This window comes from Furipterus horrens, unplaced genomic scaffold, assembly GCF_987537825.1.
Source record: "Furipterus horrens unplaced genomic scaffold, mFurHor1.1.pri manual_scaffold_2, whole genome shotgun sequence".
NCBI classification, from domain to species: Eukaryota; Metazoa; Chordata; class Mammalia; order Chiroptera; family Furipteridae; genus Furipterus; species Furipterus horrens.
Window position 1 is genome coordinate 139118469 of NW_028327172.1, and position 27648 is coordinate 139146116.

Sequence of the window (27648 nt, forward strand, 5' to 3'; positions counted from 1 at the left end):
ATGTAGTATTCTATTATATGGCTGTAGTCATTGAAATTTAGATAGATATTGAAGATATTTCCAATAGTCTCCAGTTCACTCCCTGTGGTTTGTTGAGCACTAATCCTTGAAATGTTGAAAACCTGAATGTTATACTTTCACACTCTAGCTATAAAATTTGAGGGTTTTTAAAAATAGCTACTTACAAAGCCCTCCAAGGCAGTCTGCTAGAGTCCATTTCTGTTCTAGGAAACCAGTGCAGTCTCAAACACAGTACTTTTTGAATCTATGAATTGCTTATGTGACCTTGGCAAGTGGGCCCAGCAGGGAAGAAGAGCGCTCCACCACTTGCTGCCAAGCCCTGTTCACACAGCAACCCTGGACCTGAAGGTGGATTGTGGTGTAATCTGCTTTTCCTGTAATGCAAGGATCCACTTGCTGATTGTGAGCAATATAGCAGAGAAACATCCAATCCCCAAATGCTTGAAGCATGAAACAGCTGGGGAATTCTGGTCATGACATATTAAAGATCTTTCCCTCTCCTGATGTATAGTATTTCTCTCTGACCTACCAGCTTCCAGAGTCTCATTCTTATACCCTTTAACTAGATTCCCAATTCTCACAGGCCAAGCACTTATACAAGTCTCCTGAATTCTGTCTGGGACCACCATTACTGTTGCATTGCTTTCACTGGTGTCCTCAAGGGTCACCGATTTAGGGTGGCAACATCAGAAAACTAACATGAGGACCCCCGAATCACTGCGTAAAGGAGTGTCATCCAACTAACATTAACTGCCATGATTGAGAAGTAAACTTTTATTTTGTTGCACTATTAAGAATTCAGAGTTTACTTGTTGCTGCAGTGTAGCTTAAACTATCCTTATACAGAAATCAATGGGCAATCCCCAGAAATACCAGTACCTATGTTTATAAAGACTTGTTCAACCTCACTAGATAGGCAAATTAAAACACCAATATGGAGTATTTTTCTTTTAACCTACTTAATTGTCAATGCTAATGATTACTGTCAAATGGTTGAAAAACAATAAAATTTTAAAAAATTGTAATTCTAGAGAGTAGAATGATAGTTGCCATGGGCTGGGAGAAATGGGAAGAGATGTTGGTCAAAGGTTATAAACTTTCATGTAAAAGATGAGTAAATTCTGAAGATCTAATGTAAAGCATGGTGACTATAGTTAATAATAACATACCAAAAATTTGCTAAGAGAGTAGATCTTAAGATTTCTCACCATACACACAGATAACCATGAGAGATGGTGATGTATTAGTTAACATGATTGTGATGATCATTTTACGATGTATACGTATATCAAATGATTCCCTTGTGCACTTTAAATATATATAATTCTGTCAATTCCACTTCAGTAAAGCTGGGGAGAAAAATAAACTAATCTGTAACTCTACATCCCAGGAAATGGTGTTTTTGGAGAATATTTATTAATGATAAATGGTTATGCTATAATACAAGGTGAAAAGGTACCAATTTTGTAAAATATGTGTGTGTGTATCTGTGTGTGTGTGTGTGTGTGTGTGTGTGTATTCCAAATATGTATGAATGAAGAAAAATAGATGAAAATTTAACAGTGGTGTTTTCCTGGGAAGCAGGAGCATGAGTGAATTTGTATTATATTCGGTCACAAAACACCAAATTATTTAAATTTATTTATTTGTTATATATTTAGATATATATTAATATGATCGATGGCAAAATAAAACATACATGAAGGGTGATAGAAGCACACACTTTTCCTGGGAGATGGATAGGTCCATATCTTCCTTCATTCTCAGGCAGTTTAGCTTTGGAACAGAAACCCCTCTTTCCCCAGAAGAGTCCCTAGTTCCACCTCTCTCCCTTATCCTCTGGCTACAGACACTGCCTGTGGAGAAATTCCTTGTACAGATTGTTAAGGCTCTGCCAGGTACTTACTGCCTTTCTCTCCAGCTAGATGTGAACCCTCTGCTACCACAATCGGTTGCCTGCACCCCCTTCTATTTTTCCTTGTACTTTATACACAGCCCTGCACAAATTAGATCCTCACAAAGCATCGAAGGCTTGTCGGTTAACTCTTCGTCGTGCTAGATAATTACTTGAGTCCTCTTGATGTTTCTCAATCCAGACAGTTCCATAAGTGATAATTTTATCCTTCTGTCCTCTCTCAGATTCATACATATCTATCTTTCAGTTTCTAGTTCAGGCTGAAAGATTAAAGATCTCTTTGTACCATACATCATCTCAATTCTTCACACTTGTTTTAATTATGGCTGACATCAGATATGGAGTTGGAGAAAATAAGCTTACATCTCTTTGTTTGGAAATGATTTATAGATAGTTTGTCTTATAGCTACAACATACAGCTTAATTATATCTATGTCCTTATATCCTGTTTTTCTTAAATTATTTTCATTCAAGACCATGATCTTTATGGGACAGATTCTGAAATTCTAATTCAGATCTAAACAAATGGCAGTGAGTGGGGCAGGCTGTGTGTGTGTGTGTGTGTGTGTGTGTGTGAGAGAGAGAGAGAGAGAGAGAGAGAGAGTCTGAGAGAGAGAGATTTTTCCTTGTTTCCTTTACCACGAAATACCAGAGATGGGTGGTTCTCAGCAGGAAGGGAGTGGGTTAGTGATATGCCAAAGTCACCTGGAGAGACTTTTCATTGGGGTTAGGTCTCACCCAGGTAATCCAGGATGAGTTTATCTAGAGATCCTTAAATTAAACATATCTACCAAGGCCCTTTTCCCAAACAAGGTCACATTCACCCTTTCCAGGGGTTAGGAAGTGGACGTATCTTGATCTTCAGGGGGGAAGATCAGGAATTCTGTTTTGAGATGTCTGTTAGAAATCCTAGTGATATTGTATAGTAGACAGCTGGATGCACACAGTCAGGAGTTTACTGGATAGAACAGAGCAGATATAGATTTGGGGATCATCAGTTTACAGAAGGAACTTACAGTCATGAGACTGGAGAAGATTACTGAGGAAAGTAGTGGTTACAGAAAGAGATGTCAATGGACTAAATTAGGAGCCCAGTGACTGAGGAAGGACTTGTTACAGAAACGGGGGTGTCCAAAACACAAACCCCAGAGTTTGCGGCTGGGGGATGGGAAAAAGGAAGCAGCTTTTGAGATGTCTTTGCATGCCTGGGGCTAGTTGCTAGTGTCTTTGTTATGCAAAATGGCTTTAATACTTCCAAGGCCCAAGAAGATAGGAGAAGCCTTGAACTGTGGGATGGTATGGAAGGAGTCTACAGGGCCAGCATAGGGTTCTGTGAATGGTCAGAACTGGTTGCAACACCCACTGTGTCACAGGACGCAGTCAGGGATATATAAGCAGCTGCGGACATTTTAGTGGGGTCTCTCGCTCTCTCGCTCGCTCTCGCGCTCTCCCTCGCTTGCTTGCGCCCCACTCCATGTGGCTTCGTGAAGGGGCCTTCTCCATGCGGATTAAAGAAGCTGAGTTCTCCATGCAGTTTTGAGAGGGCTCTCCAGGCCGCTTCAAGAGGCTCTCGCCATGCAGTTTTGAGAAGGAGAGGAGATCATGCGGTTTACAGGAAGAAGGCAGTTTGCAAGGAGGCTGAGAATCCAGGCGGTCCTGCATTGAGAGCTGGAGGGCACCACAGCACAGAAAGGACCTCCCCAATCAGATTTGAGGGATTGGCAGCTACTGGTAAAGCTGAACTGTGCCTAGGAAGTAGGGAAACGATGTTTCTGACTTTTCTAAGGCTGGCCAGGTCTGGGAGGGGGAGGCAGAACTATGTGTTTGTGGGTATTTTAAAGAACATATGACTCAACAGCAGAAATCTGCAAATAATCTAAATCTATTTAACTGTTAAATAAACAGTTCTTTTTCTTTTCACTAAACTCTAGTACTGAGAGTTGTAATTCTGGCGGCGGGCAATCGGGCCCCTAACTAAACGGCCTGTGGGTTCTGTTTCAATCGGAGCAGCCCAGAGGTTCTGTTACTGACTGTCCAATGAGGCTGAGAAGAAGTAGGGAGTGGTCGCTTCAGTGTTTCACTGGGTCCAGTAAGTTTTAAAATGAGAATCGGCCATTGAGTGCTCAACATGGTGATCATCAGTGAACTTGATGACAGCAATTTCAGTGAAATGATGGGGGTAAAATATTGACTCACAAAGAATACAAGAAGAAGAATGGGGATAGTAAATTTATACAATTTTATTGAAGTTTTGCTGCAAAAGGAAGGAGAAATGTGTGAGTGATAACTAGAAGACGTGGGATCAATAGGGGACTTTTATAAGATAGGAGAAATAACAGCATGCTTGTATGTTGATGGAGTGCGGAGAATAACCAACAAACAAGGAAGAAAATCCTCACTGGAACAAGTTTCTAGAACAGTCCAGGCAGGGGGATGGGAGTTAATACAGAAGGGGAGGGTTGGCTTTCCTAGCAGTACTGAACAGTCCTAGAGTTGAGAGAAAGCCGAGAGTGGGCAGAAAGATGGCAAGAGTACTTGCTTCCTTTTGGTGCATGAATGAATGAAGTGAACTCTAAAACCTGCTACCAAATTATCTGGCCTGCAGTCATATCTCTTCTCCTCAGGTGGGAATGAATGGCATTTGGGGAGAGGTGGGGAGGGGAGAGAGTGGGGAATGGCATTTTTAAATCTGGAATTGATTACAACTTCTCATTCATATGATGCCGTTTTCTTAAGTGTGAACAACATTTGAACAATTTCATCCTAGGTTTTCCTTAGGTCATAGTCCTTCTTAGCTGCTCAAATACGGCTATTATTTAAACAGTCTTTTTCTTTATCTTCTTATACATTTGGGAAAAACTATTTCTTAAATGACTTTGAAAATTGTGTTTGAACATTTGTCTTCAAGGTTGCTTTCAATATTTAAGTAAACTAAGCACAGTACTTGAAGGGAGGAGGTAAATTTAAAATAATACTCAAAATTACAACTTTAATAAGAAATGAATAAATACCAAACTCTGAGGAGAAAGAAATTATTCTTGTGATAATGTTCCATTAATGTTCAGTTTCAATAGCTTTAAAAATATTTTTATTTTAACACAATTACTAAATATGCTTATTGAGGAATTTCCAAATAATCCAAATTGCTATTTTAAAAACAGAACTAGCAAAATCCATCAAATTACCTCTTTACCTTAAGGAGAAATTACCATTTTAATTCCCCATGGAATCTTAAATGAAAAATCTTAGACCCAATATTTCTCTAATTTAAAAAAGGCAGATAACAGGTCCCTGGCTGGTATGGCTCAGTGGATTGAGCGTCAGCCTGCCAGCCGAATGTCGCTGGTTCGATTCTCAGTCAGGGCACATGACTAGGTTGCATGTCAGGTCCCCATTTCGGGGCATGAGTGAAGAGGCAACCACACAGTGATGTTTCCCTCTCTTTCTCCTTTCCCCTCTCTCTAAAAATAAATAAATAAACAAATAAATGAATAAATTATTTAAAAAAATAAAAAAGGCAAATAACAATTGGAAGTATTCAAGGATTTCCTTCATCTCTTTTAATAATCATAAACTTAAACACATCCTTTGTATAAATGCCTTATGGTAGGGCGGGCAGGGATTTTTCACACACTTTTAAAATGAAGGTGTTTTAAGGAAGCAGTAAAATTACAAGTGTGGATAGCTTCATCTCGCCTGTATTTCTCATTGGTCCAGAAGGCCAAAATTTTCAGGGCCTGTGAGAGTAAAATCCAGGTCTTTAAATAATTCAGGTAGGCGTGAACTGATTTTATGTTTTTAGCTTTATTTTTCTCCTCCTAGCAGTCCCCACTTTTCATCAGGTGAGGGCAGTAAGGAGACACCTATTTGTTCCCAGTACTTTCAGAGTTTTTCTCAGAAGCAGAAAGATACAGATTCTATTTCTTGTACCTGCCAAAGGCCAGATACTTCATTTTAAACTATGATAAACCTAAGTGTTTTTTCTTATCCAGTTGGCAAGTTAAGGGTCAAGCTGAGCCATAGGAAGATCAGTCTGGAGATATGAAGTTAAGAACTAATGAGAGAAGGCACAAGGTATTTCTGTTAGCCTAAAGGAATCTGGGAGTCTGGGTAACGAGGAATCATGGGAAAAAGAATAAAGAACCCAGAGGTGAAGGCCAAAGGGCAGGCCTTGCTCGATGCTCTCTCCTTCCTGCCTTGGAGAAAGTAGGCAGTAGTTAATAATCCAGAGTCCTGGACTGCTTCTCTCCTTGACTATAGCAGTTTCATCACATTGTTTAAGGTCATTATTTAAGAAATGATTACATGTTTATGGGGAGGGACATTCTGGATGTAACTCTTTAAGCTTAAAAAAAAAAAGATAAAAATGAGAGAAAAAAGAAATAATGAGAAACTGACTCCATCATCTGTAGATACTGGAAGAAAACAGATCTTACAGAAAGAATTTCTAGTTCTTACTGCTACTATGGAAAACAGTATGAAGTTTCCTCAAAAAATTAAAAATAGAACTGCCATATGAATCCCACTTTTGGGTATTTATCCAAAGAAATTGAAATCAAGATCTTAAAGAGATATCTGCACTCCAGTGTTCATTACAACATTACTACAGTAGCCAAGACATGGAAATAACCTAAATGTGTATGGGCAGATGGATGGGTAAAGAAAATGTGGTATACGTGCACAGTGGAATATTATTCAGCTTTAATAAAGAGGGAAATCCTGTCATTTTGACAACAGGGATGGACCTTGAGGGCGTTAATGCTAACTGAGAAAAGCTAGTCACAAAAGGATAAATACTACACAATAACACTTACATGTGGAATCTAAGAGTCAAACTCATTGAAGCAGATAGTGGCACGGTGTTTGCCAGGAGCTGTGGGGAGCGGGTAATGAAGGTGTTTGTTCAAGGGTACAAAGCTTCAGTTATGCGAGATAAATAGTTGGAGATGTACAATACAGCCTAGTGCTTATAGCTAACAGTACTATCGAAAACTTGCTAAGAAAGTAGATTTTGTGTTCTTACCATAAACACAAAAAAATAACGATAAAGTAGGGCACTGGTGTATGCGTACTTATCCCCAAATCATGGAATTAAAGAAAATATATATAGTTCTACAGGAAGTTTAAAATCATACTAGACTGTGTCGACCAGACATTTCACTGAGTCATTTATTTCATACGCTTTAAAAAAAAATTTATTCATTTATTTTTAGAGAGGGGAAGGAGGAGGAGGAAAAGAGAAACATCAATCAGCTGCCTTTCAAAAGACCTCAGACTGGGGACCTGGCCCACAACCCAGGCATGCGCCCCAACTCGAAATCGAACCAGCACACCTTGGTTTGCAGGCTAGAGCCCAATTCACGAAGCCACACCAGACGGGACCATACGCTTCTTTTTCAAGGACCAGCCAAACTGCCCCTAATATTTCGGACTGGACTCCTTAAGTTAAATGCCCCTTTTAATGAGCCTGTGTTACTTGTAGAGCTGAACACTTAACTTTTTATTCCTTCAGCAGTTTAGTGGAAGGAACGGTCATGTGTAATAAAATATCCGCAACTATGCAGTTAAGACTGTGGGTCACGTTCTAGTTCAATCTCTTATTGGTCGACCTTAACCCAGTCGCTGAGCCCTTCAAGGCTGGAAAGGAAGGCGCCACCGCAGGCGCGCAGGCGCGCAGACTCCGGGCGGAGGGGCATCTCCGCGCAGCGCTCTTGGCCACGCCCGCTCACCGCCCGAGGCGGGGCCCCCGGCCGAAGTCAAGTGCAGTGGACGCTCAGCTGCCCGGTCTCTCGGTGGTCACCATGGATGGGTCGCGCGCTTCCTCTCGCCTGCGCGTGGTGCTGGGCCACCTCGGCCGCCCCTCGGCCGGGGCCGTCGTATCCTTTGGGCTGCGCGGGGCTCGGGCTAGAAGGGTGGTGGCCTCCAGGGCGATAGCACAGCCGCCGCGCCGGTTCTTCCCCTTCCTCCGCCCCCAGGTCCCAGCTTTTTTGGCCGCCCGGCGCGAGGGGTCTGGGGAGGAGGGCGCATCCCCAGGCAGCGGTGCTGGCCGCCGGGGGCGATGTGGCGTCACTCCACCATCCGGCTCTCTTCGGCCCAGGTTTCCCTGCTGTCACCAAGGGGGCCTGTTCTGAGGCCTGGCTATTTCCTGAACTGGGCCGCGCGTGACCTCCGCGGCTGCCCAGAGACCTAGAAACGTCACCCGCTGCGAAGGAGCCAAGGCGGACGGGCGGGCAGCAGGGCCTCAGGGGGGATTGCTGCCCGTGCTCTGAGGATCCCCGGGTTGCGGCCCGTAGGAGTTTACACTGTCTCCCAAAAGGACTTGGTGTCCCGGGTCCACCTCCCCGATTCGGCATCAGAAGTTAATCCGGAGGGAATGGGTGCGTTGTGGTGTTGGGTCCAGAAAGTGTCACTAGAGCATATGACACGTCAATCAAATTGCGGTATAGAATTATTTTTGCTGCCCAGATTAAGTGTTCTCTTTCAGGGCGCACTTTTGAAAGCTCCCTACAAAATTGTGCTTGGAATTACAGCTTATACGACCTCATGAGCCTCTGTCTGCCTGTATATAGGATCTTAACATCTCCTAAGATGATTGATTATATAGCTGTTTCTTTTATTTTCACTGTCGCTCCCCCAGCTGAGTTCCAAGAAGCACTGTATCAGAACCACTGTACATTTAAAATCCAGCCCATAGACTGATGAAGGAAATCCAGGGGCTTACATAATTTCATTCTAGAGGGGAGAAAACAGGCTAGAAGAGGTTAAAACTCTGGACCAAGGTCATTTAATGAAAGCAGTGGTTGCCCAAGTGTGGTCCCTGGACCATAAACACCACGTGGAAGCTTGTTAGAAATGCAGATTTTTTAAGCTCATCTCAGACCTAGAGAATCAAAATACACAGGGATGGGTCCACTTGCTGTTTCTGACACACGCTCAATGGAGAGAACCACCACTATATTGGGACTATAGATATAACTGGAACTAGCACTAAGGTTCCTCATGCAGTCTGTTAACTGCTTTTAAAATTGCGTATTCTTTTTTTTTTTAAGATTTTATTTATTTATTTTTAGAGTTAGGAAAAGAGGGAGAAAGAGAGGGAGAGAAACATCAGCATGACGGCTTGCCTCTCACACACCCCCAGCTGGGGAGCTGGCCCACACCCCCAGCATGTGCCCTGACTGGAAATCGAACTGGCAACCTTTTGGTTTGCAAGCGGATGCCCAATCCACTGAGTCACACTAGCCAGGGGTAAAATTTGGTATTCTGATCCTGCCGGTTCTTGTTATAATAGTGTCAAGGTCAGAGTTTAGTGTTTTCACCTGTATTTCTTTTTCTTTTTTTGCACTGGAATGCTGATGTTTGAACTGTCCTGGCAACCACATTTTTTCTGAGAATAGTTGACAAAGGTCATTAACTTCTCTGCCAAGTGGAAAACAGACAGTAGTTAGTAATTCTGACTCCTGGCCTGCCTTTCTTTTGGACTATAACACTGTTCCCAGTTATATAAAGATACTGTTTAAAAATAACATGTTTATGAGTAGCGACATTCTGAAAATACTTCTAAACTAAAGATATGATGAAAAAATGAAAAGGAAGAAAAGAAAAATAGATCTGAAATCAATAATCTGTGGTTACTGGACAAAAAGAAAATCAGAAAGAACTAGTTCTTTAAGACATTTAAACTTATATTCAACTGTGTGGATCATACATTTCTTGGTGTCATTGTTTATTTTATAGGTTTTTTTTAAAATGACCAGCCAAACTGTTTATAATACTTTGGACTAGACTCCAACTAAATTAAATACCTCTTTTGAATAGCACATGTTTCTCCTTACTTCTAGAAGTGAACCTTTCAATTTTAATCTGTTCAGCAGTTTAGTGGAGGAATAGTCATGTGGAATAAAATAGGTGGAAGCTATGAAGTAAAAAGTGTGGGTCAAGTCTTGGTTCAGTCATCTTCTGTTGGGTGACTTTGGACCAGTTACTGAACCCTCCAAGCCTGGGTTTCCTGCTCTGAGTGGCAGGACCCATAAAACAAAGCCCTTGTACTTCCAGCCACCTTCTCAGGTCACTGTGGAAATGAAATGAAGTGATTTAAGCAACAATGTATAACTGTCATAGGTTATGTGTGTAACCAGCTGGCTTGATACCCATTTAGGACCAGTCTTCCCTTATAAGAGCCAATCAGACTGTTGTTTCCAGAAAAGGTTGATTTCTAAATTATTTGCCTTAATTTACACCCTAGATAGCTCACCCCACTTCAGGGGCTCTTTCTCCTGCCACTTTCCATCCTCAACAATTCCAGTAAGTAATTCTAATTTTAATTTTTAACCATACGATGTATATAAAGCGTTTTCTAGTGGTAACTAGGATATAAAACACAATATATCGTGTTGCTGGGTAAGAATTTATTAGGCAAAGCTTCCATTTCCAGGACTTGTTCTAATTAGAACAATTGTGGAAAATTTTGAAGATCCTGACTTTAATTTTCTGTTTGTATTTTAAAATTCAGAAAGGAGAAAAAGTATCAGAAAGGGTGCAATCTGGTTTTTAAAATTCAGGCACAGTATATCTCATTTAAATTCACCTGTCATATGGGATATATCAGTGAGCATCTTTGGTTTATCTTAAATTACCTTTGAAGAGGAAGGCATTTGATCTCCATGGAATATTCACACACAGCCATGATTCCAAGTAGAGGAATGCCCTGGATGATTGGAGTTTATGTGTCTGCTGTATACTTATTTGGAATTTGTTACTTTGATTTCTTTGGAGAATGCATAAACTAGACAATTAAAAATATAAAGTCTACTGAATTTGTTGCTGACCTGCAAAACCATATCGATTCATTGCAAAGCAAAATTTAAAATCAGAGAAATAGGAGGACTCCTTTAAAATCATACATAATTTCATTACATAAAAGCAATCACTGTTAAAAATGTTTTGCATTTCTTTGCATTTTTTTTTACAAATAGTGTTTTATAAATTATAATATTTTATTATAATAAGCACTGTCCTTGCTATTGTATGCTATTCATTTTTAATGTCTGAGTGGTATTCAATTGAGTGGAGATGATATAGTTAATTATTCTTCGAAATCTTGGTGACAGTAGTTAATGCTTTGGGTTTAAAGCTTTAACATTTTTTTTAGATTGTTTTCTTAAAGTTTTCAAAATAGAAATGCTGGGTAGAGGAGTATTACCATTTCATGAGTTCTTGATACATGTTGTTAGGATGTGATTTTTAAATTGGACTTATGTGAGATTTATTTTCTCCTTTAGGTATACCCTGGATAATAATGTTCTAAGCCTAGACCAGAGAAAATTTTACGAAGAAAATGGGTTTCTTGTCATTAAAAATTTGGTATCTGATGCTGATATTGAATGCTTCAGGTATAGTAAATATTTGTTATTTTACAGAAATGCACGTTTATGTATGTAATAGGAATATAGTAATATTAGCTTGTGCACATTCAGACATTGTTTAGTGATTTGGTTCCTTAGGAAGTAGTCAGGAACGTGGGTGCTGGAGCCAAACTGACTGGCTTTACTCTAGCCCCACCACTTAACGTTGTGTGTCCTGACACAATTTACTTAACTTTCCATGTTTCTGTTCCCACATCTGTAAAATGGGGTAATAATAGTACTTATGTCCTAGCGTGGTTGTTAGGGCTAAATAAGGTATACATATTGAGAGAAGAGTTTGAACAAGGCCTGGCTCATGGTAAGTGCCACAGAAGTGTTTGCTGTTATTCTTCGGATATAGCCAAATCACATATATTTCCCCAAATGATCTGCTAAGTTAAGGAATATTTGAATTCTGGGAGTGAATTCCAGCCTCATAGTTAGAAGGCAGGGACTGCTGAGTTGGCTCCTTTCTCCTTCTTTCCATCAGAATTATTCAACCTGGGGCTGGAGGCCAACTTAGTGCAGAGATCCCCCTCCCCCAAATATGTAAATCTTTCCCAGAACAGGGCCAGCCAGGTGCTTGGAGCCAAAAGTAATGACATCATTTGCCAATTTAATTTTCTAGGAATGAGTTTGAAAGAATCTGCAGACGGGAGGTAAAACCACTTGGATTAACGGTAATGAGAGATGTGACCCTTGCAAAATCAGAATATGCTCTAAGTGAAGAAGTGGTTACCAAAGTCCAAGATTTCCAAGAGGATAAGGAACTCTTCAGATACTGCGCTCTCCCCGAGGTTCAAGACCTTCTTGCATTTTTTTCTCCTTTAAGCTAATAGCCCATTTGCATCCTTACCTCTAAAATCTGTTCCTTTTATTTTACCTGGCATGTTTCTGCTGTGGAGCTAGAGCCGTGGTTCTCAATGGGAGATGGTTTTTGCAGGGTCTCAAGATATGCTTGGTTGTCATTCGTGGACAAGGAGGGACACTGTACTACTGGCTTCTAAGGTGTAGAAGCCAGGGATGTTGCTAATGGGTCCTGGGGATCCTGTAATGCACAGAATAGCCCCCTCCCCAAAACAGTTTATTCAGCCCCAAATGTCAGTGGGGCCCAGGTTGAGAAACCCCACTCTAGAGTTTGCTGATTTTCTTTGGTTGAGAAGGGCAGGAATTCTGTATTAGAGAGAGAGTCTTATACATAGTACAGGTATATCAAAGGGGTGAAATTGCTGAGGCTCTTCATGGTAAATCCATTTATATTTTCTTTTTGTTTTATGAATCTGGTCAGCAGAGTTGTGAGTTTTTAAATTTAAACTAGTTTTTAAAAAATTATTATTCTTTAAGAGCAATTCATACTTTTGAAAATATTCAAGTAGTCCAGAGGGGAATAAAATGAAAAATAAGGCCTGCCACGAATAGCCCTTCTCACTGCTCAGCTTTCCTATGTATTCACCTAGAATTACTCTGTATATATGCAAGCATATTTGTATACTGCCACCTTGTAACATGGGAACATACTGGTTGTCACCTTGTTTTTTCCATTTCTGGTAGATCTTAAACATCTTTTCATTAGTATCTATGGAACTACTCATACTTTTAAAATCACTGCACAGGATTCCATTGCACACATGTATTGTACCACAGTTCATGCACCATTCACTTAGAATGGTTTTAAAGGGGACATTACATATAGTACTTAGTGGAAATTATAACCCCAAGTACTGTTAGAGAATTTGACTCATGAAGAAAGACTGTACAGGTGTGTGATGCCCAGTCCCTTGCCTTGGTGACCTGAGGGGAAGTGGCCCTTCTGGACCATCTGTTCACCCCAACCTCAAGTTGTGTTATAGACATGGAAGCTGTGCAGGTGGGTCAAGAATGAAAAGCTCAAGATTAGAGACAACTTGTGGTAAATGAAGCATTATCAGGATTTTCAGATTTTCTTTATCTCTAAAGTATAAACCTTGTATCTGGTAGTTCATGCAATTATTTTTAGGAGGTATGCAATATTTTAATAGCTATCTATTTTAATGTGTATTGAAAAATGACCAGCATATCTAACCCATGATTTCAAGAATATTATTGATCAGAATAAGACTAAGTAAAAGGAGTTAAAGAAATTATTAGCTAACTATACTGGGAAATTCTACGAAGTCTGGCAGAAATAGTGAAGATGGCTCTTAAATGACTGAGGTTTAGAAAATACTGACCTAAGTAAAAAACAAACAAACAAAATGTCAGCCTTTATAAAAAACATGTATCAGGACTGACTCCTAGGATTTTTGTAACATTTCAAGTGTTTCATACACGTATTACCAAAACTGCTAATACACAAGAGATCAAATAGAAAGCATTAAAAGGCGCTTCATTTTTTTGGAGTCAAGCAGAATTGGAGTTTGAATATCAACTTTCTCATGTAACTGGCTCCACTAACTTGGGCAACTTATTAGCCTCAGTCTTATTTGTGTGGGCTGTTCATTTTAAACGATTATTAATTAATGGGGACATTAATTTTCAGGGTAGTGAGGCTTAACTGGGCCGATATATGAAGCCCCTGGGAGGTAGTAGGCATTCAGTGTTGAGTCTTTTCTGCCTTTCATCCACCCAAGGAGGGACAGGTGCTGGGGGCAGCCCCCTGGCTGCCGGAGCCCATGATTCATTCAGCCCTCCCTGTCTTGTGCTCTTCATCGCAGCCCACTCTTCATAGCACACATCAAAATCATGATTGCCCACATCATTATTTGTTTTAACATCTTTCTTCCCACCAGACTATAATATAAACTACATGGGCTGCTGTTCTTCTTTCCTCTGGGATCCTCATGACAGCCATAGCTGTGCTGGGTCCTTTCATAGTCCCTTCCTATTAACAGTTTCCATGAAGGAAGAGGAAATTGGTTTCTCGTTGGGCAACTATCATCAGCTTTGATCGAAGGAAGGGTATACCTATCCTGCCCAGCTGATATCTCATAGAAACTTCTATCTCTCTTGTATAGGAAGTGGTTAGGTTCCCAACAGCTTCCAAAAAGCCTGTCAAATGAGAGTGCTATAAATTTCCAATGATTTCCAAGTGCTTTTTCATGCTTTGTTTGCAATGTTGTGAAATACCAATTGGTTTTTTTAAACCATTGTCACCTTGGTTCTCAAACCATTGTCACCTTGATTCTCATAAAGACAGTCATACTTTGTGCCGCTTGCCTGTGCATCTGATTTCTCACAAGCTTTTTCTCTCCTTTCCCTCAGATTCTGAAATATGTGGAGTGCTTCACTGGACCCAATATTATGGCCATGCATACAATGCTGATAAACAAACCTCCAGATTCTGGTAAAGGGCTCTTATTTGTTAAGGAGAAGGAAAAACAATATTTAATTAAAATATATAAGGTTGATGTTCTAACTATAGCCATGTATATAAGTGCTAAACTTTGCATAAATGAGTATGTGTATCATTAAAAAAGAGACAACAGGCCCAAAATGGAGTTACCTGTGCGAAGCCCGTATCAGCAAACTGAGCTTTAATGCCTGACCTGGTTGCAGTTTTCATTTCCCCTGAAATAAAATCTTAACCAGTCAGTCTGGAATTTCCTGGTCAGGACTAGTGAGGTAATCTGCCTGAGAGACCCCTGCCAGCCCCCAGAGGAAGGTGACCTTGCCTGAAACAGCCTACGATTTGCTGGTAGCTTCCTTGTCCCTCCACCTTCTGCCTACCAAACCCTTCCATTCTATACAGCTCCTCAAAACACCTTTCTGTCTGCTAGATGTGATGCTGCCTGATTCATAAATCATACAATAAAGCCAATTAGATCTTTAAATTTACTCATTTGAATTTTGTTTTTTATAATACTTTAATTCAAAATAGCTTATTACATCATAACAACATTGAAGTATAATAGTGATTTCAGATATATATTTTTAATTATTTATTTATTTGTTTGTTTATTTATTTTATTTTTAGAGAAAGGGGAAAGGAGAAAGAGAGGGAGAGAAACATCACTGTGTGGTTGCCTCTCACTCACACCCCCATCTGGGGACCTGACGTGCAACCTAGTCATGTGCCCTGACTGGGAATCTGGGAATCGAACTGATTTCAGATATTAACTGTAAGGTTATTGCTGGATTTTCAGATGACTAGATTTTTTAAAATGCAGGTTAATAAACAACTGTTTATATAACAAAAGCTCCTGTTATTCAACACCTCTGTGCATTGTTGACCAGTCTCACCAGTGATAGCGTGGATTCTGCCTTCCTGATCTGAAGGCATTATTATTACAAAGAAAATTAACACTACTTTTATAAATCATATACTACAGTTGTCTGTAAAATTTATTGTGTTTGCTGAAATATAAAACCTCACTTCCCGAGAAACTGATTTGAAAGCTAGAACCCAGTAATCTGCATTTTCTTAACCATCCCTAGAGATTTTCATGCAGGTGGCTGTTGGGTCACACTGAAAAATTCTGCTATACCAACAGTAGTAAATTGGCCATTAGAGATCCTTTCACCTTTTCTACTTTTTCATCCTTCCAATGGTCAGGAAAGGTTTAGGTGATAGGCCTGTAGCTTAACATCACCAAGTCTCTCCCTCTCTGGATGTCTTGCTTGGAGAGATCAGGTGGCCTGGGGAATCTAATTCAGAGAATAAAACGAGAGAAAAATGTAAATGTGGGTCATGGTATCTCTGATTCTACACAGTGATTCTACATTAAATGCTTCTATTTAGTTTGGTGGGGAAACCTCTTAGAGGCCTTTTTATTAAGTAGTTAAATTCTTTACACTAGTAACTTAGCAGACTATCAGGGGACCTCAAAGTTGACCATTCTCTTCAGTGTAATTAATCAAACTTTTTTGGGGGGTGGGGGGAATGTTAGACTCTATGCCTGTAACAGAGTTAGAAAGGAATAAAGTACAATAGAGATAATGGCATATGTATGACTTGCTAGAAAATAGTGTGTGTAAGTATTTCGCTACCAGAAACCCAGAAAAAAGCATAGAATCTGGAATCCCCATGTTGATTTGATATTCTAGTTTGGTGCTAATCTCTCGAAGCTGATTTTCTAGAATATTGTTTCATTTGTTTGTTTTTTTGTAGGGATAAGACATTTTTCTGTTTTTTCAGGCAAAAGAGAAGAATTCTTACACTTGAGTGTCTTCTAACAGTAGGTTCCATTTCAGGCAAGAAGACATCCCGCCATCCCCTGCACCAGGATCTGCACTACTTCCCCTTCAGGCCCAGCAGTAAGATTGTGTGTGCTTGGACAGCCATGGAGCACATTGACCGGAACAATGGCTGCCTGGTGGTGCTTCCAGGCACGCACAAAAGCACCCTGAAGCCGCACGATTATCCCCAGTGGGAGGTAGGTCTGCATAGCAGCTGAGTCTTGATCGGAATCTTTTATTGCTTTGATTTCCCATCAGTATGCATAAGGAGCTTTACTGACAATATGGCATTCCCTTTTGTATCAAAACATTGGTCTAGGATTTGGAATTAGGATCAGGTAAAATTCAAGGATGTCAGATAAAATACTCATTTTTACACTTTCAACAAGGGCTCGAAAGCCAGTCAACATGGGGAACTTTGGTAGGTGCTGTAAGATCCAAGATTATAGAACCTCATACAAAGGTAAGACATAAACACTGCAAAACTAGATGCATATGACAAGTACCAAATAAGCTTTACACATGATTGATGGCTCTCAGGGTAAAAAAGTGGGAGAGATCATCTCCTTCCAACCAGAGAGACCAGCAGAGCCTTTGGGGAGGACGGAGCAGTATCCCATTGCGTAGCTATTCTATAGTTTATTGACTCAACTGTTGATGTTGGAGGACTGTTAAATGCTTTTGCACTCCTGAGTGATGAGATTAAACTAGTTCTTCAAGAATGATAATCTTGGGGTGTGTCACAGGAGGCATTGGAAGTGTGGGAATCCAGGGGCAGGGACACTAGTGTTTTAGGTATAAGGCAATAACGTTTTGAAACCCTACAATGATGGTTAGAATGGAAAAGGCACCTGTTTTTAAGGCAGAAAGAATGAATGTGGTTCTGTAGGAAGTAAAGAGAATATGGCTTTAAGGACTTCTATCTCAGAATTCATGTGCTGATTAGTGCTAAGTAAAAAATTTGAGTCTTGACTCTGATATAAATCTGAAATTGTGAGATTTGTCAATTAATATGAGGTTTAGGAAAGGTTTGGTGGAAGCAAACAGGAGTGTTTTGGAGAGCCACAGGGTCGTGCTGAGGCTGTGGAAGGCAGGCTAGGTCTGGATGTTTTTGCTCAGTGGGAAGAGTTGGGGTGGGGCACCTGGCGTGGGCAGTTGAACCCTGACTGTGTCTGGTCTCTTCCATCCTCTGCTCAGATTTAAATCTGAGTGGCTGCAATGGGAAGTCAGATTGGCTTAGCTTGGGTTACATATCCACCCTGGCCAGGAGAGACATGCACTGGATCGAAGTCCTAACACAGTCCCATAGGGAAGCAGTCATTCCTCAAAACGAATTTGGGATAGTCTTAGAAAGGGGAATGGGATGCTGCCCTGCCTCTGCCCTAGAACAAACCCCTCCCCCAAATAAAAGTTTGTAAACTTTAAATCACTTCTCACTGTAGCTTTTAATAAAAACATAACCATTACCTAAAGCAATAACTAACTTTGGAAAGTTATAAACAAACACAATGTTTTAATTTACTGTTCTTTTTTTACTCTGGACGTGACATGAGTAGTTTCTGAGCTCAGAAAAATTAAGCATTTTCTCTCCCCTAGTTTGGGAGAATAGCTTCTCAGAGATATTCCTGAGTAATAGAAGACATATGCAAAGTTCCAGGTGAGGAGAGTATCATGCTGGGAAAGAATGACACGGATTTGGGCTGGAAAGGAGTTTGTATTAACCAAAAAATGCAAATCTGATCTAGATCTTCATTTATTATTCAGTTTTCATTTGGTCCAAAAAAACCTATGATTTTAATATCAACATGTGGCTTTTTAAAATCAGACATCTGAGAAGCTTTTGCATATTTACATTTTTTAAAGAATCAAATTTATTTCTCTCCTCTTGCAAGAACTTGGAGGACCTTTGCTTTTCCAGATAAGCCATAAAGTTTGTAATTACAGGTTTCCTCAAATACAGACATGGCTTCTCTTTTGTGTCCTAGGGGGGAGTTAACATAATGTTCCATGGGATCCAGGACTATGACAAAAACAGCGCCCGGGTTCACCTTGTGATGGAGAAGGGAGACACCGTTTTCTTTCATCCTTTGCTCATCCATGGCTCTGGTCAGAACAGAACTCAAGGATTCCGGAAGGTATGCATTAATAGCCCACACTTTCCAAAGGTGAATGGTTAAACACAAAAAAATGACAAGATACACTGAAATTTAAAAATTTGTGACTTTAGCCTTTAGTCCAGTTTATTTAATGGGAAACATATTTGCCTACCTCATGGGTTTTCTTTTGCTCATATCAGTAAGAAGCCAGGTGACATCGGGATCCCAACCCTATTGATATCGAATCATGATCATTCTTGACGTGCTTCAGAGCATTTTACGTAGTAGCAGACAACCTGTGCTTCAGAGGCAAAAACCATGGTTAACATACTAAAACAATAAAATTTTGAATGCATATAGCTCATAGGAACCATATAAGAGGACAGTTTATAATATCACTATTAAGAAATATAATATTGATCTGAAAGAAATGTTCTGATTTGGCTGCCCAGAAATCAGATATAGCAGACAGCCATCTTTTTCATCCCTCAGTCTTCGAGTATTTTAAACATAACAATTTCATTGCTTACATTAAAAGTTGACAAATTTCTGATAAATTCCCAGATTTCTTGTTTCTTTAAAATTCAGCATGTCTTGGCAGAACTGTGGACTTAAATTTTCCTCGTGATAACATGACTGTCTATACTAAATATTGGGGACTTCTTCAGGGCTGAGTGAGGCTGTTCATTTGGTACAGCCACCCCTCCTGTCTCCCTGTGAGGCAAGGTTTCGTTGCCAGATTGTATCTTTCACTCACTCATATTTCCACCAGGCTCAGCAGGGCCAGGATGAGGGTGAGGTGAGAAGGCACTCTCTTCAGGGGCAAAATTTAAGGGATGAGGGGGTTGACTGAAAAACTCAAAATCCACTTAAATAATCTTTTTATTTTTTTTTTTAAGATTTTATTTATTTTCAGAGAGAGGGGGGAAGCAGGGGAAGAAAGAGAGGGAGAGAAATATCAATGTGTGAGAGAAACATCAGTTGGTTGTCTCTCACATGCTCCCCAGCCAGGGCCTGGCCTGCAACCCAGGCATGTGCCCTGACTGGGAATCAAACTGGAGACCTTTCAGTTCACAGGCTGGTGCTTAATCCACCAAGCCACATCAGCCAGGGCTTAAATAATATTCTTTACAATATTTTAAAAAATCAAAATTACTGCAAAAAAAATAATCCATGATGAGCACAATAACATTTTAAATAAAGACAAGATCAAGCTCTTCACTAGCACAATCCTCAGCATTGTGCAAAGGGGAGCATAGGCATCACTATAAAAATAAGGAGAAGTTACCCCTGGCAATGGGCAAGGACACACCTGATTGGTGGTGGTGCTCTTATATCAGTCAGGGGCAAAGCAGTTGTATAGTCCTTAGTTCATCCTAGCTTGTTGCCTGTGTTGGTGGCCAGAGCTGTTTCATGCCAGGGGCACATAAAAAACAAAACAAAACAAAAAAACAGAGAAGTTTAATATACTGACTTCCCAGTTTTTCAATATTTTTGAACCACTATGATGTTTGGAAAAACATTAATCATTAAAAAATATAAATGCATATACAAAGGATTCACATTTCCCCTTTTGCCTCTGGCTCCACGTGGCTCAGCCTGGCACTGGGGCTCACATGGAAAAGGGAGTTTGTGACTCCACCACCTAGAAACGAGGTGGTTTGGGCAAAATGAGCAGTCTTTCTGATAGGTGTGATCATCTTAAGATAACTAACTTGTGACTGGGAAGGTGGTTTTAAATACTGCCTTGCGGCAGATTTGTTTATAACTTTTTCAAGAGTGGGAAGAGTCAGGTAACTTCTGCCTTGCCTTCATAAGGAAACAAGATGGGTATCTTATGGGAACGCTATCAGACTTTAAATGTCCTTTTGATTCAAGAGGGGCTTGTGTGTGTGTGTGTGTGTGTATGTGTATTATTTTCTTTTGAAAGTTTTTTTTTCTTCCCCATAATCTCTTGCCATTGAAATAACAAACTTGATTGAGTAACTTCTGTGACTAAGGAGATGATGAAAAACCCTGGAATACATTCCTTTTTAGCACTTGGGGATCTCCACTCCTTAGAAAAATCAAATGTTAAAAAGTATTAAAGACCTCTTACTTATGTAATTATGTTCTCTGCCCCATATATGCCTTTTTAAAATAAATATCACAGCTAGTTAAAAACCTTGTGTAATTTCACAAATAGCCTTTAGCTGGGAGTGGGGGTAGGGGTAGGGGAAGCCACTGAGCTGCAAAGAGACCGATTTAAGACTCAGTGGAACAGCTTTCAATCTAGATATCAAATGCTGAGTGACATAACTGACTTTCTAAATGAAATCTTGCTTGGTTGGTAGCATTAATGAGATTTCCCCCCTAATATTAATCGGTTCACTTTGTCCAGGCAATTTCTTGCCACTTTGCTGGTGCTGACTGCCACTACATTGATGTGAAGGGCACCAGTCAAGAAAACATTGAGAAGGAAGTTACGTTGCTCGCAAAAAAATTGTATGGACTTGAAGATATCTCCATGAAGGTACGTGCATGAAATGCCAAGGTACAGATCATGGTCTTTTTCTTTTCTTCAGATGCTTAATAATTCTCATATATGATTTAATTTGAAAGTCTAAAGTTGCTTGTGTTGAGAGCTCAGTGCAGAAACGTGGCTAACCCACTAGGAGTGACCATGGATTTCAATTTCTACTTGCTTCACTAGTGTGGGGGAGCTGAGACTGTGCTGGCTTCCTTACGTCTTTGGACTGTCCTGGGGGGTACAGGCTACCCTGTTCTAGGATGGACAGGTAGGAAAGTACGTAGAAAACAGATTTAGAGGACAGGATATGAAGGACAAAAGACTACCTTCTGAACACACATGCAGAAAATTAAAGGTTTGGACTATCAATCATACTCCTCCTTTATTTGTACAGTATAGAATATTTATACATTAGAAATCCAATAAGACTCCCAAGAAGCACTTCTCAGGCAAGTTTTGGTCATTTTGCACTGGAAGTTTAATGAAAGGCACAGCGTGCATATAGGGGAGGTTAAAGATCACTGATGTTCATCCCTAAGAGGTGTGAAACAATATGCTTTTCTAATTCATACACATCACTTGTAAACTTTTTGTTTTTAGTTAGTGGGCATTCAATGCTGGTGAGGATCAATAAAAAAAATTATCAGTCAAATAAATAAATAAAAATAAATAAACATATTTGCTTTGTAGACTATGCACATTTTAGCCCCAGAACAAGGAGCTGATCTATTTTTAAAATTTATATTAGATAATCATAGATGCATGCCTTTCCTATGGGGGTGCACAAACCCCACACAGACTGAATGCAGTGCTAACTGTGGACCTTTTGGTGCTGAGAAGAGCGTTGTACACCAATGACAGGCTACTGGTGCTGGGAATCCATTTCCGAATACCTTCCCAGCTCAAGAATCTTACTTCACCCTTTACCCCCTTCTGCACTTAGAAGCTGTGAATGTTCCCCGTATCTGAAAATGCTCTGATTTCACATTTGCAGATCCTAGGAAGTATTGTCCTCTCCCTTTGTCCAGTACTTAAATGCCTTATAAAGGCAATATAGATTGGCAATTGGGGCTTCCATCCAACACCCTGACAGAAAAAATATATACATTAAGTTTGAGGTTTGTCAGTATTGTACTAAGTGAATTACCTCCTGTATTTATTTTCATTATTCTTTAAGTTATAGTTTATCAGCTTTACTTAGAATAACAATACAAACTTCTGTTCTATAGTTCTTTGTAAAGTACACACAAAAGCACTTTCACATCCCTGTTCTTTTCTTCACCAGAATCCAATGGAGCAATCATTATAGCTACATGCTTCTTTTTTTCAGTCTTCACCTGAGGATATGTTTATTGATTTTAGAGAGAGAAGGGAGGGAGAGAAACATCAATGTGAGAGAGAAACATCGATTGATTGCCTCCTGTCCACTCCCTGACTGGTGTACAGGATGACGCTCCAACCAATTGAGCCACTCGGCCAGGGTAGTAGCTCCATGCTGTCAATGAGGAAATAGAATCCAAACGGTTGGCCTGTTACGTGACAGAGCTAGACTTGAGTCAGGTCGAATTCCAAAATTGTTCTTCCCACCGTATCTTGCTGGTTGCTCAAAAATAAATAAGAAACAAGAAATAAATTAGAAAGGCTGAATTATTTTATTAAGAACAAAGGAAAAAAACAAATAAACTCTTAGTCCATAGCATCATTTTCAAGATTATGATCTGATCTGGAGCAGATCACTCAAAATAGTTCAGGTAAAGAACCGAAAGGAAGGCAGGAAGATGGATAGTAAACGGTGCTGTGACCAAGCATGACTCGCAGCCAGGAGGGCACCTGGAGTCAACAGAAGCACCAAATAAAGCAGGCTGACAGCTTGGGGACTCCCTGTCTTAAATTGTTTAACATGGTATTAGATGTTGGTGAGTAAATTAATCAGGGTCTCAGAATATGGTTTATATTCTAACTGATATAACTACTGTGGAGGCTTTCCCCCTCTATTAAACCACTTGTAGATGCTAGAAATTTACTTTCTTTTGTGGTGAAGAGACAAATTGAAGTGTTCCATAAGCTCATTTCGTTTGGCTTTATTTCCAGGATGTTTGGAGATTTCGAGCACGGCTTGTGAAAGGAGAAAGACTCAACCTTTGAAATGGCTCTTTGCTATAACTCTTAAAGAATACCAAAATCAAACAAGGTGTCTAAGGACAATATTTTCATAATGAGGTGACATAATCTTTTGTATCGCTTGTTAACAAAATCAGAATGCGTGTATCAGGTACTCAATCGCATGAGGGTAATTGTGCAGTGGAGTGGTGTTGGTTTGATGAATGTGAAAACAATAAAAGTGAAATATTACTGTCCTAAGGAAAATAAAGTTAGGGCTACAACCAAATAAAGGTGATTGCTGTATAATTTAACTGTGTTAGATCCATTTCTTTAATTCAGTTAGCTCTTTATCCAAGCAGAAATGAATGCTTTGAAACTCAGGGTGTGTTGAGTTTTGTATCCCTCACACTGAAAACACACCACCTACTTATTTCATGTCATGAGAGACTTCTTTTCAAATACAGAATAAGGTATCACAGAGGCACATTTGCTGGAGGGCATAAGAAACACATCATGGAGTAAAAACAAGGGTGAATACTCATGTCCTGACACAGGATTTTTTCTTTGACTTCTCACGACAGCCCTCACTATAGAAATAGACTGAACTGTCCAAGTCTTCCTAAGGAATCAAGACAGGGTAATATCAGTTATTTCTTATTGGGAAGGGCAGCTGAAAACCTTCAGTATTTATGAATGAAACCTAACTTCTTTCAAGGTACAGGGACATTTTTGATACTTCATATTTGGATTTTGAGTGAGCAAGAACTGGAGGAATTTATTGTAACAGAGCATCGTTTTTCTATACCAGCTGAGGGCAGCAAGGAGACACAGTCTTTGTTTTGTTCTGTTTTTTCATTCTAGTTTATTAAGAAAGACATAGAGTCCCTTTCTTGTCATGCTGCTAAGCACAGGTATTTCTAAGTCTAGTCTCACTGACTTTTTGTTGGTTTCCCCTACAAGGAAGCTCAGTTCCAGCTGGAAACCAGGGAGGACAAGATTATCACTGACAGGGTCTGAGGAAATTGAATTATAAGATAATGGAAAATAAAATGTATACAAGGAATGCCAGTGTGAACAGTATGTATAGAGCACCTTTCAGCATTCCATGGGCTTCTTGACCACGATCCAGAAAGAATTGATCTTTTAAGAACGCTGCGAATCATCTGACCTTGGACTTGAAACCCTAGACTGTCTCCTGGGGCTCATCTGTCGCCAGAGAAACAAAATGAAGGGAGGGACTTTTACTCTACTACTTGGGGCAGCAACAAGAGCAAAACACTCGGTCCCCACCATCCGGCCTCCTCCTGTGGGGTGTGCGGGCCAGCATGGCGGCCTGGGCCCCTCTGCAGGAGCCTGAGTTCTGACCAACACCCACTAGCTTCCTCTGCAGCCTCCTGCCTTTTGACCCAGGAGACCAAACCGCTGCCCATTTCCTGAGCTGCCCCAGGCCTTGGGAGGGGCACCTTGGCGCCCAGGGTTGCTGGTGCACCATAGTCTTGACCTCCCTGTCAGGGACCTGAAGAACGAGCATCCTGGTCAGGGCGGCCCAGAACCCCTCTCCCGAGGATGACACTTTGAGGGTGAGAGTCACTGCTCTAGGAATGATGGCAGCCACTTTAGGAACTAAAGTCTTGACCCAGGTGCTGACTTGGACACAAGTCACGGAACCCAGGTTCCAGGGCAAACCCCAGTCTCACCAGACCCTGGTCTGAAGACGAATCTCCAAGATGCAGCTTGTACTGCTCTCAGAGCCTGGCATACAGCCGGACAGAGAGAGACTGGACTTCTGAACTCTGCTATTGCCATCAGATGGGGGGACTTGAATGTTCTCCCTCTAGGGATGGATGGAGGTGCTTTAGGTTTACATTAGAGGGTCCAGAGATGTGGGTCTCAGATCAGACTACACATTCCAATCCCCTGGTGCTTTAAAAAGACCAATGCCTGGGCCTCAACCCCTAAAGTTCTGTGTGTGTGTGTAATTTGAAAACTTCATGTCTTTTTATCATCAAGTGCTGATTAAAAAGTCCCTGGATCATTTAATTATTTTCCTGCTTTAATGAGGCATAACAGACAAATAGAAATTGCATATATTTAAGGTGTATAACATGGCCCTTCCATTTCTGTACTCAGGGGTGTCGTGATGTCCCCCCAGACCGGCTGGGATTGCCCCAGAGTCACATCAGGTTGCTTATCCTTGTAGCATGCCTTACTATGTCCCAAGCACTGTTGTAAGCACTTAACTTGTACTGATGCTTTCAATCTCAAAACACCTTTACAGGGTAAATACAGTCATTATCCCAATTTTATAAATGAGACAACTCAGGCACAAAGAGGTTCAATAACTTGCCTAAGGTCACACAGATATCAAGTGATGAAGCCAGGATTTGAACCCCAGCAGTAGGGCTCCTTACCACTTTGTCATTGGAATAAGCATTACAAGATCACATATAACATCGTTTATATCTTTTTTTAGATAATGACTTTTTTGTATAATGTGTAGCAACTTTAAATTTTTTCAAAAATTTAGCTCTACTAAAATTCAACTTATATTTTCTGAAATGTAACAGTGGCAGACAGTAAGAGTAATCTCTAATAGAGACATTGATAGTGTTTATGGAAGCCAGTGCTATAAAGGCATTTTACTACATGTACAGAAACTGTCTAGCAATCTGTCGATAAACAGTTGTCAGCAAATGGACAGGTTACAGAATCATAGAATTCACAGAACATAGCAATTGAAGAGGGTCCTATGGATCATGTAGTCCAATCCTCTGATTTCATTCATTCATTCATTCATTCATTGCATTATCAACACTCTTTGAGCACTTTGCACATGCCAGGCATATGCTGGATGTGAAGCACATAAAGATGCCTAGAGCATTGTTTCTGACTGCAGGGAGCCCAGCCCAGGGCTCTGAGAGCCCTGAGCTCAAAGAAACCTCTGGGCTGAAACATGCACCAGCTACTCACTGATTTCTAATCAGGAAATGAGAAAAAAAACCCACGCCAACAATACTTTACCTTAAAGATGTCTATGATCTTTTCATTCCTATTAAGAGAATGTATTATATGTATTACTATATTTAAAAATAAATTTTGAAAAGTTCTCGCAAATTACCCGTTAGTAAGAACACAATGTAGTTCATTGGGCTAAGCAAAGGGTTTTAAAAAGTTTTTTGTTTTCTTTTGTGTGGGGGGGGGAGTCCTAATGAAAATGGTAGATAGTATGACAGAAACAAGTCATTAAGTGAACAGTTGGTGTAAGTTGGGCATGCCTGTTTGAGTTGAGCGCACCTAGGCACTGGCTAGGACTTTGAGTGTAGGAACCCGCTTGAGCATAATGGGGCCTTTATGACAAGGATACTGGCCAGTCCATGAGACCTAAGAGAGCTGGACTGCGGGCGGGCTGGCCCAGGACACAGGGCTTCAGGGGAGCCAGGACGTCTCTGCTCCAGCTCTGAATCCTGCTCCTATCTTTGCAGCCACTTCATTCTCTTGCCCCACAGAGGAGCTTCTCCTGGCTCCCAAATAACAATTGAAATTGCCTTCTGCCAACAGTTCTGAATGTATATCTCCCTTTCCCACAGAGAAGTCAGAGTGTTGAAACCCCTTAGTTTAAATTCTAGATCCCTAGGGAAGGTTTCACTGGCTCATTTTATTTTTTTTGCATGTGCTTTTGGTGTATTTTATTTTATTTTATTGCTGTCCTATTACGGTTATCGCAATTTTTCCCCCATTGCTCTCCCCAGCCCTGCCCACCACCACTTCCACAGTCAATTCCTACCCTGTTGTCCATGTCCATGGGTCATTTATACTTGTTCCTTGACTAGACCCTTCCCCTTCTTTCCCCCCCTCATCACCCTCCCCTCTAGTAACTGTCAGTCTGTTCCTGTTTCCATGCCTATGGTTCTATTTTGCTTATTTGTTTTGTTCATTAGGTTCCTCTGACAGGTGAGATCATATGGTATTTGTCTTTCACAGACTGGCCTATTTCACTTAGCATAATGCTCTCCAGTTCCATCCATGCTGTTGCGAAAGGTAGGAGTTCCTTCTTTCTTTCTGTGCATAGTGTTCCACTGTGTAAATGTGCTACAGTTTTTTGATCCACTCATTTACTGATGGGCACTTAGGCTGTTTTCAGCACTTGGCTATTGCAAGTGCATAGGTTCTTTTGAATTGGTGCTTCAGCATTCTTTGGGTATAATCCCAACAGTGGAATTGCCAGATCAAAAGGCAATTCCACTTTTAGTTTTTTGAGGAGATTCCATACTGTTTTCCACAGTGGCTGCACCAGTCTGCATTCCCATCAACAGTGCATTAGGGTTCCCTTTTCTCCTCATCCTCGCCAGCACTTGTTTGTTGGTTTGTTATGATGGCCATTGTGACAAGTATGAGGTGGTATCTCATTGTGGTTTTAATTTGCATCTCCTTGATTGCTAGTAATAT

At 40.5% G+C, this 27648-nt stretch overlaps 1 protein-coding gene and 1 pseudogene across 1 annotated transcript; both read left to right on the forward strand.

Annotated features, from left to right (window-relative positions):
* Positions 1-7655: 7655 nt before the first annotated feature.
* Positions 7656-23513, forward strand: PHYH (phytanoyl-CoA 2-hydroxylase). Its single transcript, XM_090266520.1, has 9 exons — positions 7656-7812; positions 10182-10240; positions 11218-11328; positions 11969-12137; positions 14581-14662; positions 16510-16691; positions 18480-18629; positions 20971-21102; positions 23191-23513. Exons 1-9 carry the CDS (start codon positions 7738-7740, stop codon positions 23242-23244), a joined length of 1014 nt encoding a protein of 337 aa, XP_090122646.1. The 5' UTR covers positions 7656-7737; the 3' UTR covers positions 23245-23513.
* LOC150019593 (small nucleolar RNA SNORA48) lies at positions 19876-20020 on the forward strand (annotated as a pseudogene).
* Positions 23514-27648: the final 4135 nt, after the last annotated feature.

Excerpts from the sequence above, each read along its gene's own strand:
- PHYH (XM_090266520.1), top strand. The coding sequence starts at position 7,738 with ATGGATGGGTCGCGCGCTTCCTCTCGCCTGCGCGTGGTGCTGGGCCAC. Across the intron at positions 12,138-14,580 it reads GATACTGCGCTCTCCCCGAG|ATTCTGAAATATGTGGAGTG; the intron begins GTTCAAGACCTT and ends CCTTTCCCTCAG. Across the intron at positions 14,663-16,509 it reads AAACAAACCTCCAGATTCTG|GCAAGAAGACATCCCGCCAT; the intron begins GTAAAGGGCTCT and ends GTTCCATTTCAG.